General features: G+C 48.1%; 1 protein-coding gene across 1 annotated transcript in view; it reads left to right on the top strand.

Moving 5' to 3' along the window:
* The window catches only part of SAP30BP (SAP30 binding protein), a 127,977-nt gene extending 112,404 nt beyond the window's left edge, over nt 1-15,573 (top strand). The window contains exons 9-11 of the mRNA XM_068264122.1: nt 225-283; nt 11,641-11,725; nt 15,079-15,573. Coding sequence (XP_068120223.1) covers nt 225-283; nt 11,641-11,725; nt 15,079-15,260 — 326 coding nt within the window. The 3' untranslated portion in view covers nt 15,261-15,573. The remainder of the gene's footprint in view (nt 1-224; nt 284-11,640; nt 11,726-15,078) is intronic.
* The last annotated feature ends 612 nt before the right edge of the window (nt 15,574-16,185 follow it).

Here is a 16,185-nt window from a genome sequence, read left to right as displayed (position 1 = left end):
CACTATAAAAAAACTATTCTTTTGTATTCACATCAAGACTTATTGGTGGACAAGCACATGCGCAACGGGCAATGATTTACTAGATGAGTAGTAAAATGTGCGTATGCAAGACACATGGAAAATATATACCTACCTTCTATAACATCACCTCTAACTGTATTGCTGTTTTATTTTAAATAGTAAAGGGCAATTCTCTCTGATTTTTTTTCTAATTTCTGTCACAGCAAAAGCCCAGAAAATAGAGATGGACAAGCTTGAGAAAGCGAAGAAGGAACGGACAAAGGTGAGTGGAGTGTTACTTTATCACAGGGCTGTGGAGTCGGTACAAAAATCTTCCGATTCCTCAGTTTCTGAAACTACGACTCCGACTCCGGGTGCCCAAAATTGCTCAGACTCCGACTCCTCGACTCTGACTCCTTAGCCTGATACTTAACAGGGCTGTGGACTTTGTCAAAAATCATGCGACTCCTGACTCCGACTCCTCAGTTTCTGAAACCACGACTCCGACTCCGGGTGCCCAAAATTGCTCCAACTCCTCGACTCCAACTCTGACTCCACAGCCCTGCTTTATCACACATTTCAGAGCGGTCTCCTGCATGTATAGAGCCATGTCTAGGTCTTGTTTCCATAGCAGAATACCAACCTAGAGGAGGTTTATAGGAAGTTCCACATTCCATCACCTTTTTCTCGTGCTTGTTGAAGTTTGACTTGGCTTCACATTTGCAGAAGGTACTGAGAGGGTTAAGTGTTAGGCAGGACGAGACGGAACAATTTTTGGGTCGTTTTCTTTTTGTTTAAAAAAAAAAATCACAATTGCAGGCAATTTTTCCATGGTTTTACTGCAATTTTAATGGAAGTCAATGGGAGTTTTTTGTTTTTTAAACTTAAAACTATTTGTAAATGGCTCTCTGGTGTGTCTCCAGCTGTAGTGTTATTATGCCTTATGGAGAGCTGCCTTTCCACAGCTCTCCTGCAGTCTATTCACAGTTGCTGTGGAGAACTAATTAAACAAGTTCATACGCCTAACAAACACAGAGCACAGAGAAGTGCATATCTTCAGCACGATGCCGCAGGTCACCACAGAACTGAGTGGGATTGTAGATTTGTCCTAGTGTCAGGGATGCAGCGAAAAGACAAACAGAGCACAGAGAAGTGCATATCTTCAGCACGATGCCGCAGGTCACCGCAGAACTGCGTGGGATTGTAGATCTGTCCTAGTGTCAGGGATGCAGCGAAAAGACAAACACAGAGCACAGAGAAGTGCATATCTTCAGCACGATGCCGCAGGTCACCACAGAACTGCGTGGGATTGTAGATTTGTCCTAGTGTCGGGGATGCAGCGAAAAGACAAACAGAGCACAGAGAAGTGCATATCTTCAGCATGATGCCGCAGGTCACTGCAGAACTGCGTGGTATTGTAGATCTGTCCTAGTGTCAGGGATGCAGCGAAAAGACAAACAGAGAGCACAGAGAAGTGCATATCTTCAGCATGATGCCGCAGGTCACCACAGAACTGCGTGGTATTGTAGATTTGTCCTAGTGTCGGGGATGCAGCGAAAAGACAAACACAGAGCGCAGAGAAGTGCATATCTTCAGCACGATGCCGCAGGTCACCACAGAACTGCGTGGGATTGTAGATCTGTCCTAGTGTCGGGGATGCAGCGAAAAGACATACAGAGCACAGAGAAGTGCATATCTTCAGCACGATGCCGCAGGTCACCACAGAACTGCGTGGGATTGTAGATCTGTCCTAGTATCAGGGATGCAGCGAAAAGACAAACAGAGCACAGAGAAGTGCATATCTTCAGCACGATGCCGCAGGTCACCACAGAACTGCGTGGGATTGTAGATCTGTCCTAGTGTCAGGGATGCAGCGAAAAGACAAACAGAGAGCACAGAGAAGTGCATATCTTCAGCATGATGCCGCAGGTCACCACAGAACTGCGTGGTATTGTAGATTTGTCCTAGTGTCGGGGATGCAGCGAAAAGACAAACACAGAGCGCAGAGAAGTGCATATCTTCAGCACGATGCCGCAGGTCACCACAGAACTGCGTGGGATTGTAGATCTGTCCTAGTGTCGGGGATGCAGCGAAAAGACAAACACAGAGCGCAGAGAAGTGCATATCTTCAGCACGATGCGGCAGGTCACCGCAGAACTGCGTGGTATTGTAGATCTGTCCTAGTGTCAGGGATGCAGCGAAAAGACAAACAGAGCACAGAGAAGTGCATATCTTCAGCACGATGCCGCAGGTCACCACAGAACTGCGTGGGATTGTAGATCTGTCCTAGTGTCGGGGATGCAGCGAAAAGACAAACACAGAGCGCAGAGAAGTGCATATCTTCAGCACGATGCCGCAGGTCACCACAGAACTGCGTGGTATTGTAGATTTGTCCTAGTGTCGGGGATGCAGCGAAAAGACAAACACAGAGCGCAGAGAAGTGCATATCTTCAGCACGATGCCGCAGGTCACTGCAGAACTGCGTGGTATTGTAGATCTGTCCTAGTGTCGGGGATGCAGCGAAAAGACAAACAGAGCACAGAGAAGTGCATATCTTCAGCATGATGCCGCAGGTCACCGCAGAACTGCGTGGGATTGTAGATCTGTCCTAGTGTCGGGGATGCAGCGAAAAGACAAACAGAGCACAGAGAAGTGCATATCTTCAGCACGATGCCGCAGGTCACCACAGAACTGCGTGGGATTGTAGATCTGTCCTAGTGTCGGGGATGCAGCGAAAAGACAAACAGAGCACAGAGAAGTGCATATCTTCAGCACGATGCCGCAGGTCACCACAGAACTGCGTGGTATTGTAGATTTGTCCTAGTGTCGGGGATGCAGCGAAAAGACAAACACAGAGCACAGAGAAGTGCATATCTTCAGCACGATGCCGCAGGTCACCACAGAACTGCGTGGGATTGTAGATCTGTCCTAGTGTCAGGGATGCAGCGAAAAGACAAACAGAGCACAGAGAAGTGCATATCTTCAGCACGATGCCGCAGGTCACCACAGAACTGCGTGGTATTGTAGATCTGTCCTAGTGTCAGGGATGCAGCGAAAAGACAAACACAGAGCACAGAGAAGTGCATATCTTCAGCATGATGCCGCAGGTCACCACAGAACTGCGTGGGATTGTAGATCTGTTCTAGTGTCGGGGATGCAGCGAAAAGACAAACACAGAGCACAGAGAAGTGCATATCTTCAGCACGATGCCGCAGGTCACCACAGAACTGCGTGGGATTGTAGATCTGTCCTAGTGTCGGGGATGCAGCGAAAAGACAAACAGAGCACAGAGAAGTGCATATCTTCAGCATGATGCCGCAGGTCACTGCAGAACTGCGTGGTATTGTAGATCTGTCCTAGTGTCGGGGATGCAGCGAAAAGACAAACACAGAGCACAGAGAAGTGCATATCTTCAGCATGATGCCGCAGGTCACTGCAGAACTGCGTGGTATTGTAGATTTGTCCTAGTGTCAGGGATGCAGCGAAAAGACAAACACAGAGCACAGAGAAGTGCATATCTTCAGCACGATGCCGCAGGTCACCGCAGAACTGCGTGGTATTGTAGATTTGTCCTAGTGTCGGGGATGCAGCGAAAAGACAAACACAGAGCACAGAGAAGTGCATATCTTCAGCACGATGCCGCAGGTCACCACAGAACTGCGTAGGATTGTAGATCTGTCCTAGTGTCAGGGATGCAGCGAAAAGACAAACACAGAGCACAGAGAAGTGCATATCTTCAGCATGATGCCGCAGGTCACCACAGAACTGCGTGGGATTGTAGATCTGTCCTAGTGTCGGGGATGCAGCGAAAAGACAAACACAGAGCACAGAGAAGTGCATATCTTCAGCATGATGCCGCAGGTCACCACAGAACTGCGTGGTATTGTAGATTTGTCCTAGTGTCAGGGATGCAGCGAAAAGACAAACAGAGCACAGAGAAGTGCATATCTTCAGCATGATGCCGCAGGTCACTGCAGAACTGCGTGGTATTGTAGATTTGTCCTAGTGTCGGGGATGCAGCGAAAAGACAAACACAGAGCACAGAGAAGTGCATATCTTCAGCACGATGCCGCAGGTCACTGCAGAACTGCGTGGGATTGTAGATCTGTCCTAGTGTCGGGGATGCAGCGAAAAGACAAACAGAGCACAGAGAAGTGCATATCTTCAGCATGATGCCGCAGGTCACCACAGAACTGCGTGGTATTGTAGATTTGTCCTAGTGTCAGGGATGCAGCGAAAAGACAAACAGAGCACAGAGAAGTGCATATCTTCAGCACGATGCCGCAGGTCACCACAGAACTGCGTAGGATTGTAGATCTGTCCTAGTGTCGGGGATGCAGCGAAAAGACATACAGAGCACAGAGAAGTGCATATCTTCAGCACGATGCCGCAGGTCACCACAGAACTGCGTGGTATTGTAGATCTGTCCTAGTGTCAGGGATGCAGCGAAAAGACAAACAGAGCACAGAGAAGTGCATATCTTCAGCACGATGCCGCAGGTCACCGCAGAACTGCGTGGGATTGTAGATTTGTCCTAGTGTCGGGGATGCAGCGAAAAGACAAACACAGAGCACAGAGAAGTGCATATCTTCAGCACGATGCCGCAGGTCACTGCAGAACTGCGTGGTATTGTAGATTTGTCCTAGTGTCAGGGATGCAGCGAAAAGACAAACAGAGCACAGAGAAGTGCATATCTTCAGCACGATGCCGCAGGTCACTGCAGAACTGCGTGGTATTGTAGATTTGTCCTAGTGTCAGGGATGCAGCGAAAAGACAAACAGAGCACAGAGAAGTGCATATCTTCAGCATGATGCCGCAGGTCACTGCAGAACTGCGTGGTATTGTAGATTTGTCCTAGTGTCAGGGATGCAGCGAAAAGACAAACACAGAGCACAGAGAAGTGCATATCTTCAGCACGATGCCGCAGGTCACCACAGAACTGCGTAGGATTGTAGATCTGTCCTAGTGTCGGGGATGCAGCGAAAAGACAAACAGAGCACAGAGAAGTGCATATCTTCAGCACGATGCCGCAGGTCACCACAGAACTGCGTGGTATTGTAGATTTGTCCTAGTGTCAGGGATGCAGCGAAAAGACAAACAGAGCACAGAGAAGTGCATATCTTCAGCACGATGCCGCAGGTCACCACAGAACTGCGTGGTATTGTAGATTTGTCCTAGTGTCAGGGATGCAGCGAAAAGACAAACAGAGCACAGAGAAGTGCATATCTTCAGCACGATGCCGCAGGTCACTGCAGAACTGCGTGGGATTGTAGATCTGTCCTAGTGTCAGGGATGCAGCGAAAAGACAAACAGAGCACAGAGAAGTGCATATCTTCAGCATGATGCCGCAGGTCACCACAGAACTGCGTGGGATTGTAGATCTGTCCTAGTGTCAGGGATGCAGCGAAAAGACAAACAGAGCACAGAGAAGTGCATATCTTCAGCATGATGCCGCAGGTCACCGCAGAACTGCGTGGGATTGTAGATCTGTCCTAGTGTCAGGGATGCAGCGAAAAGACAAACAGAGCACAGAGAAGTGCATATCTTCAGCATGATGCCGCAGGTCACCACAGAACTGCGTGGGATTGTAGATTTGTCCTAGTGTCGGGGATGCAGCGAAAAGACAAACACAGAGCACAGAGAAGTGCATATCTTCAGCACGATGCCGCAGGTCACCACAGAACTGCGTAGGATTGTAGATCTGTCCTAGTATCAGGGATGCAGCGAAAAGACAAACAGAGCACAGAGAAGTGCATATCTTCAGCACGATGCCGCAGGTCACCACAGAACTGCGTGGGATTGTAGATCTGTCCTAGTGTCGGGGATGCAGCGAAAAGACAAACAGAGCACAGAGAAGTGCATATCTTCAGCACGATGCCGCAGGTCACCACAGAACTGCGTGGGATTGTAGATCTGTCCTAGTGTCGGGGATGCAGCGAAAAGACAAACAGAGCACAGAGAAGTGCATATCTTCAGCACGATGCCGCAGGTCACCACAGAACTGCGTGGGATTGTAGATTTGTCCTAGTGTCGGGGATGCAGCGAAAAGACAAACACAGAGCACAGAGAAGTGCATATCTTCAGCACGATGCCGCAGGTCACTGCAGAACTGCGTGGGATTGTAGATCTGTCCTAGTGTCAGGGATGCAGCGAAAAGACAAACAGAGCACAGAGAAGTGCATATCTTCAGCACGATGCCGCAGGTCACCACAGAACTGCGTGGGATTGTAGATCTGTCCTAGTGTCAGGGATGCAGCGAAAAGACAAACAGAGCACAGAGAAGTGCATATCTTCAGCATGATGCCGCAGGTCACCGCAGAACTGCGTGGGATTGTAGATCTGTCCTAGTGTCGGGGATGCAGCGAAAAGACAAACAGAGCACAGAGAAGTGCATATCTTCAGCACGATGCCGCAGGTCACCACAGAACTGCGTGGGATTGTAGATCTGTCCTAGTGTCGGGGATGCAGCGAAAAGACAAACAGAGCACAGAGAAGTGCATATCTTCAGCATGATGCCGCAGGTCACCACAGAACTGCGTGGGATTGTAGATCTGTCCTAGTGTCGGGGATGCAGCGAAAAGACAAACAGAGCACAGAGAAGTGCATATCTTCAGCATGATGCCGCAGGTCACCGCAGAACTGCGTGGGATTGTAGATCTGTCCTAGTGTCGGGGATGCAGCGAAAAGACAAACAGAGCACAGAGAAGTGCATATCTTCAGCATGATGCCGCAGGTCACCGCAGAACTGCGTGGGATTGTAGATCTGTCCTAGTGTCGGGGATGCAGCGAAAAGACAAACAGAGCACAGAGAAGTGCATATCTTCAGCACGATGCCGCAGGTCACCACAGAACTGCGTGGGATTGTAGATCTGTCCTAGTGTCGGGGATGCAGCGAAAAGACAAACAGAGCACAGAGAAGTGCATATCTTCAGCATGATGCCGCAGGTCACCGCAGAACTGCGTGGGATTGTAGATCTGTCCTAGTGTCGGGGATGCAGCGAAAAGACAAACAGAGCACAGAGAAGTGCATATCTTCAGCACGATGCCGCAGGTCACCACAGAACTGCGTGGGATTGTAGATCTGTCCTAGTGTCGGGGATGCAGCGAAAAGACAAACAGAGCACAGAGAAGTGCATATCTTCAGCACGATGCCGCAGGTCACCACAGAACTGCGTGGGATTGTAGATCTGTCCTAGTGTCGGGGATGCAGCGAAAAGACAAACAGAGCACAGAGAAGTGCATATCTTCAGCACGATGCCGCAGGTCACCGCAGAACTGCGTGGTATTGTAGATTTGTCCTAGTGTCGGGGATGCAGCGAAAAGACAAACACAGAGCACAGAGAAGTGCATATCTTCAGCACGATGCCGCAGGTCACCGCAGAACTGCGTGGGATTGTAGATCTGTCCTAGTGTCAGGGATGCAGCGAAAAGACAAACACAGAGCGCAGAGAAGTGCATATCTTCAGCACGATGCCGCAGGTCACCACAGAACTGCGTGGGATTGTAGATCTGTCCTAGTGTCAGGGATGCAGCGAAAAGACAAACAGAGCACAGAGAAGTGCATATCTTCAGCACGATGCCGCAGGTCACCACAGAACTGCGTGGGATTGTAGATCTGTCCTAGTGTCGGGGATGCAGCGAAAAGACAAACACAGAGCACAGAGAAGTGCATATCTTCAGCACGATGCCGCAGGTCACTGCAGAACTGCGTGGGATTGTAGATCTGTCCTAGTGTCAGGGATGCAGCGAAAAGACAAACACAGAGCACAGAGAAGTGCATATCTTCAGCATGATGCCGCAGGTCACCACAGAACTGCGTAGGATTGTAGATCTGTCCTAGTGTCAGGGATGCAGCGAAAAGACAAACAGAGCACAGAGAAGTGCATATCTTCAGCACGATGCCGCAGGTCACCACAGAACTGCGTAGGATTGTAGATCTGTCCTAGTGTCAGGGATGCAGCGAAAAGACAAACACAGAGCGCAGAGAAGTGCATATCTTCAGCACGATGCCGCAGGTCACCACAGAACTGCGTGGGATTGTAGATCTGTCCTAGTGTCAGGGATGCAGCGAAAAGACAAACAGAGCACAGAGAAGTGCATATCTTCAGCACGATGCCGCAGGTCACCACAGAACTGCGTGGGATTGTAGATCTGTCCTAGTGTCGGGGATGCAGCGAAAAGACAAACACAGAGCACAGAGAAGTGCATATCTTCAGCACGATGCCGCAGGTCACTGCAGAACTGCGTGGGATTGTAGATCTGTCCTAGTGTCAGGGATGCAGCGAAAAGACAAACACAGAGCACAGAGAAGTGCATATCTTCAGCATGATGCCGCAGGTCACCACAGAACTGCGTGGGATTGTAGATCTGTCCTAGTGTCGGGGATGCAGCGAAAAGACAAACACAGAGCACAGAGAAGTGCATATCTTCAGCATGATGCCGCAGGTCACCACAGAACTGCGTGGGATTGTAGATCTGTCCTAGTGTCGGGGATGCAGCGAAAAGACAAACACAGAGCGCAGAGAAGTGCATATCTTCAGCACGATGCCGCAGGTCACCGCAGAACTGCGTGGTATTGTAGATCTGTCCTAGTATCAGGGATGCAGCGAAAAGACAAACACAGAGCACAGAGAAGTGCATATCTTCAGCACGATGCGGCAGGTCACCACAGAACTGCGTGGGATTGTAGATTTGTCCTAGTGTCGGGGATGCAGCGAAAAGACAAACACAGAGCACAGAGAAGTGCATATCTTCAGCACGATGCCGCAGGTCACCACAGAACTGCGTGGTATTGTAGATCTGTCCTAGTATCAGGGATGCAGCGAAAAGACAAACAGAGCACAGAGAAGTGCATATCTTCAGCATGATGCCGCAGGTCACTGCAGAACTGCGTGGGATTGTAGATCTGTCCTAGTGTCGGGGATGCAGCGAAAAGACAAACAGAGCACAGAGAAGTGCATATCTTCAGCACGATGCCGCAGGTCACTGCAGAACTGCGTGGGATTGTAGATCTGTCCTAGTGTCAGGGATGCAGCGAAAAGACAAACACAGAGCACAGAGAAGTGCATATCTTCAGCACGATGCCGCAGGTCACCGCAGAACTGCGTGGGATTGTAGATCTGTCCTAGTGTCGGGGATGCAGCGAAAAGACAAACACAGAGCACAGAGAAGTGCATATCTTCAGCACGATGCCGCAGGTCACCACAGAACTGCGTGGTATTGTAGATCTGTCCTAGTATCAGGGATGCAGCGAAAAGACAAACACAGAGCACAGAGAAGTGCATATCTTCAGCATGATGCCGCAGGTCACCACAGAACTGCGTGGGATTGTAGATCTGTCCTAGTGTCAGGGATGCAGCGAAAAGACAAACACAGAGCGCAGAGAAGTGCATATCTTCAGCACGATGCCGCAGGTCACCGCAGAACTGCGTGGTATTGTAGATTTGTCCTAGTATCAGGGATGCAGCGAAAAGACAAACACAGAGCACAGAGAAGTGCATATCTTCAGCACGATGCCGCAGGTCACTGCAGAACTGCGTGGTATTGTAGATTTGTCCTAGTGTCAGGGATGCAGCGAAAAGACAAACAGAGCACAGAGAAGTGCATATCTTCAGCACGATGCCGCAGGTCACCACAGAACTGCGTGGTATTGTAGATCTGTCCTAGTATCAGGGATGCAGCGAAAAGACAAACAGAGCACAGAGAAGTGCATATCTTCAGCATGATGCCGCAGGTCACCACAGAACTGCGTGGTATTGTAGATCTGTCCTAGTGTCGGGGATGCAGCGAAAAGACAAACAGAGAAGTGCATATCTTCAGCATGATGCCGCAGGTCACCACAGAACTGCGTGGGATTGTAGATCTGTCCTAGTGTCGGGGATGCAGCGAAAAGACAAACACAGAGCACAGAGAAGTGCATATCTTCAGCACGATGCCGCAGGTCACTGCAGAACTGCGTGGTATTGTAGATCTGTCCTAGTATCAGGGATGCAGCGAAAAGACAAACACAGAGCACAGAGAAGTGCATATCTTCAGCACGATGCCGCAGGTCACCGCAGAACTGCGTGGGATTGTAGATCTGTCCTAGTGTCAGGGATGCAGCGAAAAGACAAACAGAGCACAGAGAAGTGCATATCTTCAGCATGATGCCGCAGGTCACCACAGAACTGCGTGGGATTGTAGATTTGTCCTAGTGTCGGGGATGCAGCGAAAAGACAAACACAGAGCACAGAGAAGTGCATATCTTCAGCACGATGCCGCAGGTCACCGCAGAACTGCGTGGTATTGTAGATCTGTCCTAGTATCAGGGATGCAGCGAAAAGACAAACACAGAGCACAGAGAAGTGCATATCTTCAGCACGATGCCGCAGGTCACCGCAGAACTGCGTGGGATTGTAGATCTGTCCTAGTGTCAGGGATGCAGCGAAAAGACAAACACAGAGCACAGAGAAGTGCATATCTTCAGCATGATGCCGCAGGTCACCACAGAACTGCGTGGTATTGTAGATCTGTCCTAGTGTCAGGGATGCAGCGAAAAGACAAACACAGAGCACAGAGAAGTGCATATCTTCAGCACGATGCGGCAGGTCACCACAGAACTGCGTGGTATTGTAGATCTGTCCTAGTATCAGGGATGCAGCGAAAAGACAAACACAGAGCACAGAGAAGTGCATATCTTCAGCACGATGCCGCAGGTCACCGCAGAACTGCGTGGTATTGTAGATCTGTCCTAGTGTCGGGGATGCAGCGAAAAGACAAACAGAGCACAGAGAAGTGCATATCTTCAGCACGATGCCGCAGGTCACCACAGAACTGCGTGGTATTGTAGATCTGTCCTAGTATCAGGGATGCAGCGAAAAGACAAACACAGAGCACAGAGAAGTGCATATCTTCAGCACGATGCCGCAGGTCACTGCAGAACTGCGTGGGATTGTAGATCTGTCCTAGTGTCTGGGGATGCAGCGAAAAGTCACTTCCGTCACATCGCGCCATACCGCGTCGCTATGAGAGTCCCCATAGAGCAGGGGTCCGCAAACGTTTTGGGTCGTGGGCCGGGTCAACATACGTCAGACTGCTGGGGGGCCGGAGTATACATAAGATGATGTAGAAGTCTTTGAGGACCAGACAGTGAAGCATACCCAGGTGACACCCTGCAGTCTTATTGGACAGCAGTGTCACCTGATGTGGAATGTGATTGGAAACCAGCGAATTACTGCTTTCTGGCTTCCATGTGGATGGGTGGTGCCAGCACTGCTATTCTATATGCTGACCACCAATATTTAAAGATGTAGCTGACCGCACCTATAAGTAATGCATTTTATGTGTGGGAGGCCAGTAAAAAAGCCTCAGGGGGCCACATTCGGCCCGCGGGCCTTAGTTTGAGGACCACTGCCATAGACTTTCATTGCCCTGCGGTGGGGTGCAGTAAACCTACTGCACTACACTGGCCTAGTGTGAAAGGCTCTAAAGCCTAGTGTGAAAGGCACCTTCCTCCATGCCGTTGTGGGTTTAAAATTTACATTACCGTACATATATATATTGTGTGTGTGCGTATCAATTATAATTTATAAACCATGTGCTATGAAAAGCTGTTTATCATAGCTTATATTTGTTTATCAGAGTGTTTATGGTTCTTTTCAGATTGAATTTGTGACTGGTACTAAGAAAGGTACAACTACTAGTGCAACAACTGGAACAACCAGCACTACAACCACTGCAACAGCGGGTAAGCAGACAGAAATGTTTGGGGTTGTTTTTGTTTTTATTCATTTTTTGAAAAACAAATACAATAACATGCAACAGTAATCAGTGACCAGGCATCACATAAACAATAACATTAGTGCAATCTATAATTCAACATAATCTTCAGATGAAAGTGGCCTGAAACTCCGACAGAACATTCAATAAAACGGTTTTCCTACTTTTTATTACTCATACAGTTCTCATATTTGCTTTTGTGCATAAGTAATATTGTCTGTTTACAAATTACAAGTTTCCAAAGTGTAGTTTATATTGCCCTGAAACCTGCCATTACGTTTTATTCAAACTGCTTTTTATTATATATTTACATCTTCTAATGAGCTATTCTGAAGTGTGTGTGTGTGTGTGTGCCACAGAGAGCTCCTTTTCCCCTGTTACACTGTTTACACACATTGTAACGACATTGGAATGTAAACAAAGAGATACTGTTATCTCCAGTTTGGATGCGGATTTGAAGCTGAATAACAGGGCAAAGTGCTTTGTTTAACCGTTTCAGTGATGTTCTGCTAGAAAAACATTTCTGAGATGGTAGCTTTCAAGCTGTGAGGAATCTTTTAAAGCAAAGTAGAATTGCTGGCTTTCAGACCACTTTAACAACCACTTGTAGTATTTGCTGAAATCTGAGTGTAAACACAACTCCTCAGTTTATTGACATAGTTCCCAGCATAGTGCTGTATAGCAAGCAGCCAGAAATGTCATCACCCACACAGGAAATCGGGACACACGACTATAGTAGTAGAAAACACGTGGGGTGTTGCTCAGATACTAGAAGCATTCATCAAATGGATAACGTTTGTAGCCAATAGGATAGCTGCGTACACACACCCAATTACTTATACCTATAATGATTTTTCATGATCATATTAGGTGATAGTTTAGAAACGATCCCCTTTAAGGCTCATACACACGTCCAAACGATCTGTTGGTGACAAGACAATCTGTACAGCGCTCCATAATATGTCGGCGCTATATAAATAAGATAGGTGGGCGTTTATAGAGCTGGCAAACAACCAGACGACCAACTGATAACAGGTTGTTTGCCAGATCCCAACCGGTGGATCAGCCTGCCCAACGATCATGCAGGTTGTAACGTACAAGTTTTTTGAACAACTTTGTTGTTTTTGAATGCAGACATGATGTGCAGTTTGTCATTTAGCTGCATGCAGAGTATTTACCTCCCTGGCAGTAAGACTCTTTCCTGGTTTAAGGGTCTTAAAGCATGCCGCCAGAGTCTCTGCAGCAGCCCCTGCTCTCTCTCACCTCTCTGGTCTCCAGCACTGCAATTTTACCTCCGTCCTCCGGGTGGCGCTGTAACTCTCTAGAGAGATCACTGCCGGTGATCTCACCGGAGTGATTCAGAGCCTCCGTGGAGAGGAAGTAGAATGGCTGCCTGTGTAGAGGATTCCCCGGGAGGTGAGTAAAAACACCCGCTGCGCTGTATTGCTCTGCATTGAGCTCCCGGCGGCTGGTGCCAGCGTTGCTCGGGGTTACCGCCAGGAGAGGTCTTGAGTTGTTTAGCTGGTTGGTGTGTGGGCACGTACTTGCTGTGTAAACCACTTGTTGCGCAGTTGGTTGTGCATTACGCATTATGCCTAATGCTGGGTACACACGATATGTTTTTCTGCTCAGTTTTCCATCCGATTATTTTTTCCGCTCGATTCTCTCATCTTCTAATAGTTTTTCTTCTCTTTTTCCATTCACTTCTATGAGAAATCGACCCCAAAAAACGGTCGGAAGGAATATCGGACATGTGGGAAATGTATCTATCGAGTGGAAAAACAAATGGTGTATTCCCAGCGCTAAACTGCTGAGGATCGCTGCCCAAGCAACCCTTGCATATCTGTGTACTGCAGCGGGCAGAATAAACGTTGCAGCTGCAGCGATGTTATCAGTCTTGTCTAATATGTACTGGTGCAAAGTAGTAAACAATCAGTAAGGGCCCTTTTCCACTAGCAATCGCTAGCGTTTGTGCTAAACGCTAGCGATTGCGATTCAGCAAAGTCCTTTTTTTTTCCCCAACGATTGCGATTTTGCTATGCACTGCATAGCAAAATCGCGGCAATAATCGCTCTGCGTCACGATCGCGTTTTTGTAAAAATCAAATCGTGGTAGTGGATATGACCTACCGAGATTCCTATGTTATTTAGCAAACCCTAGTGATTTTAAAATCGCTAGCGATTTTGCGATTCAGCAATCGCAAACGCTCTAGTGGAAAATGGCCCTAAGGGATCGGCCACACTATAAGCGCTTTTGCTGAGCGATTTGTGATTGATTAGTGCTTTGTAAAAATCACTCCCATTCACTTTCATTAAAATCGCAGTAAATATCGACACGTACGTGTAAAATCATGGTGATTTTTACCGCGATTTTAATGAAAGTGAATGGGTGCGATTTTTAAAAAGCTAATCATTATAACAAGTGCTCAGAAAAGCACTTCTAGTGTGGCTGAGCCCTAACTGGAAGATATTGATCATTTAGCTGATCTACCACTAAATGTATATAGTGTATGCCTCGCATAAGTTTACATAAAAATGTGCTGCAGTGTGTGACCGGAGCCCACGGACACAACTGAGTGACTGTCCTGTTCTAGGAGTTGTCTGTCTGAGGGACATTGCCCCACCCCCAGTGCTACAAGCAGCTTTCTCAAAGTTTCTCTCCCTGTCTTGTCCAGGGATGCCTTAAAGGGCACCCGAAGTGACATGATGAGATAGACATGGGTATGTACAGTGCCTAGCACACTAATAACTATGCGGTGTTCTTTTTTTTCTTTCTCTGCCTGAAATAGTTAAATATCAGGTATGTAAGTGGCTGACTTAGTCCTGACTCAGATAGGAAGTGACTACAGTGTGACCCTCACTGATAAGAAATTCCCCTTTTTACCCCTTTCTTGCTCTCAGAAGCCATTCTCTGCTAGGAAAGTGTTTTATAGTTGGAATTTCTAATCAGTGAGGGTCACACTGTAGTCACTTCCTGTCTGAGTCAGGACTGAGTCAGCCACTTACATACCTGATATTTAACTCTTTCAGGCAGAGAAAGAAAAAAAGGAACACAGCCTAGTTATTAGTGTGCTAGGCACTGTACATACACATGTCTATCTCATTGTGTCACATGTCAGTTCGGGTATCCTTTAAGGTGTATAATACCTGGGACCGTAAAGGCCTTCAGTCGGGGCCAGACGGAGTGATGTCAGTGTATTATGACATCTTATTTCCAAGTCACCAGTGGAAGCTTCCATATGACTTTTATGACACGTGTATACACTTGAATTGAAATGTTATTTCTTTGCATTCAGTGTTCTTGTTTCTCTTGTCCACACAGATGCACAGAAAAGAAAAAGTAAGTGGGACTCTGCGATACCAATGCCAGCTATTGCCCAGCCAACCATCCTCACCACCACTGCCACACTGCCTTCTGTTGTCACGGTAACCACCAGTGCAAGTGGATCAAGAACGACTGTCATCTCTGCTGTGGGAACTATTGTCAAGAAAGCCAAGCAGTAGCTGGAAACTTCCCAGAATGAACTTTACTGCAGTCCTGATGTTTTCCTGCCTCAGTATTCCACACAATGCCGCGTTTATGGGACGTGATTCTCTGTGTCGGCAGTTGGGGAGATTTACAGCAGTGTCTACGCTGGACAATGGAGAGGGAAGGAGAATGGGGTTCCTCATGTTTTACCTTCGGAGAGGACTAATATTTTCTACCAAGATTGTGTCTAAATGAACAGACTGTTGTGTGTATAATTTTGCTAATGTACACAGATGGTCTTTTTTTTCTGTTTGTTTTAGCTTTTAATTAAATTTTCTATTTACACTATTTCTTTGTGTCTTGACAAAGGAAGTCTTAAGCAGGCCATACACTGGCTCGATTCACGGCCGTTTCGACAGCAGATCCGATCCTGGGATCGGATCTGCTGCCAATCGCTTGCGCTAAACGCACCCGCCGATCCGATTCCCTCCCGAAATCGGATCGGACCGTCGATCGCGCCGTGCGGGAAATTACCCTCGATCGCCCGGCGGTAGGAGCGCGTCGCTTGCGGCGTACGATTCGGGCCCGATCCGAGCATGTATACATTACCTGAAGCTGGCTCCGGGGTCCTCTTCTCCTCGCTGCACCGCATTTCCGCATCTCCCAGTGTACACTTATACTTCCTGTGTCACTCCGGTGACCAGGAAGTTGAAATAGAGGGCGCTCTATTTGAACTTCCTGGTCACGGAGTAACACAGGAAGCGCCGGGATGGAGCAAGAACAGCGGTGCGGTGCAATGCGGAGAAGAGGACCCGGAGCCAGCATCAGGTAATGTATACGGGGGGGGGGGGGGGGACAGGCGGCAGGAGCAGCTGAACAGATTGTGATCGGTTTCAGGCTGAAATCGATTCACAATCTGTTTGCAGTAAAGGCAGCCATACGATCCCTCTCTGATCAGAT

Source organism: Hyperolius riggenbachi, chromosome 12, assembly GCF_040937935.1.
Source record: "Hyperolius riggenbachi isolate aHypRig1 chromosome 12, aHypRig1.pri, whole genome shotgun sequence".
NCBI classification, from domain to species: Eukaryota; Metazoa; Chordata; class Amphibia; order Anura; family Hyperoliidae; genus Hyperolius; species Hyperolius riggenbachi.
The sequence above is the reverse complement of the archived record's forward strand: the minus strand, read 5'-3'. Positions and strand labels throughout refer to the sequence as shown.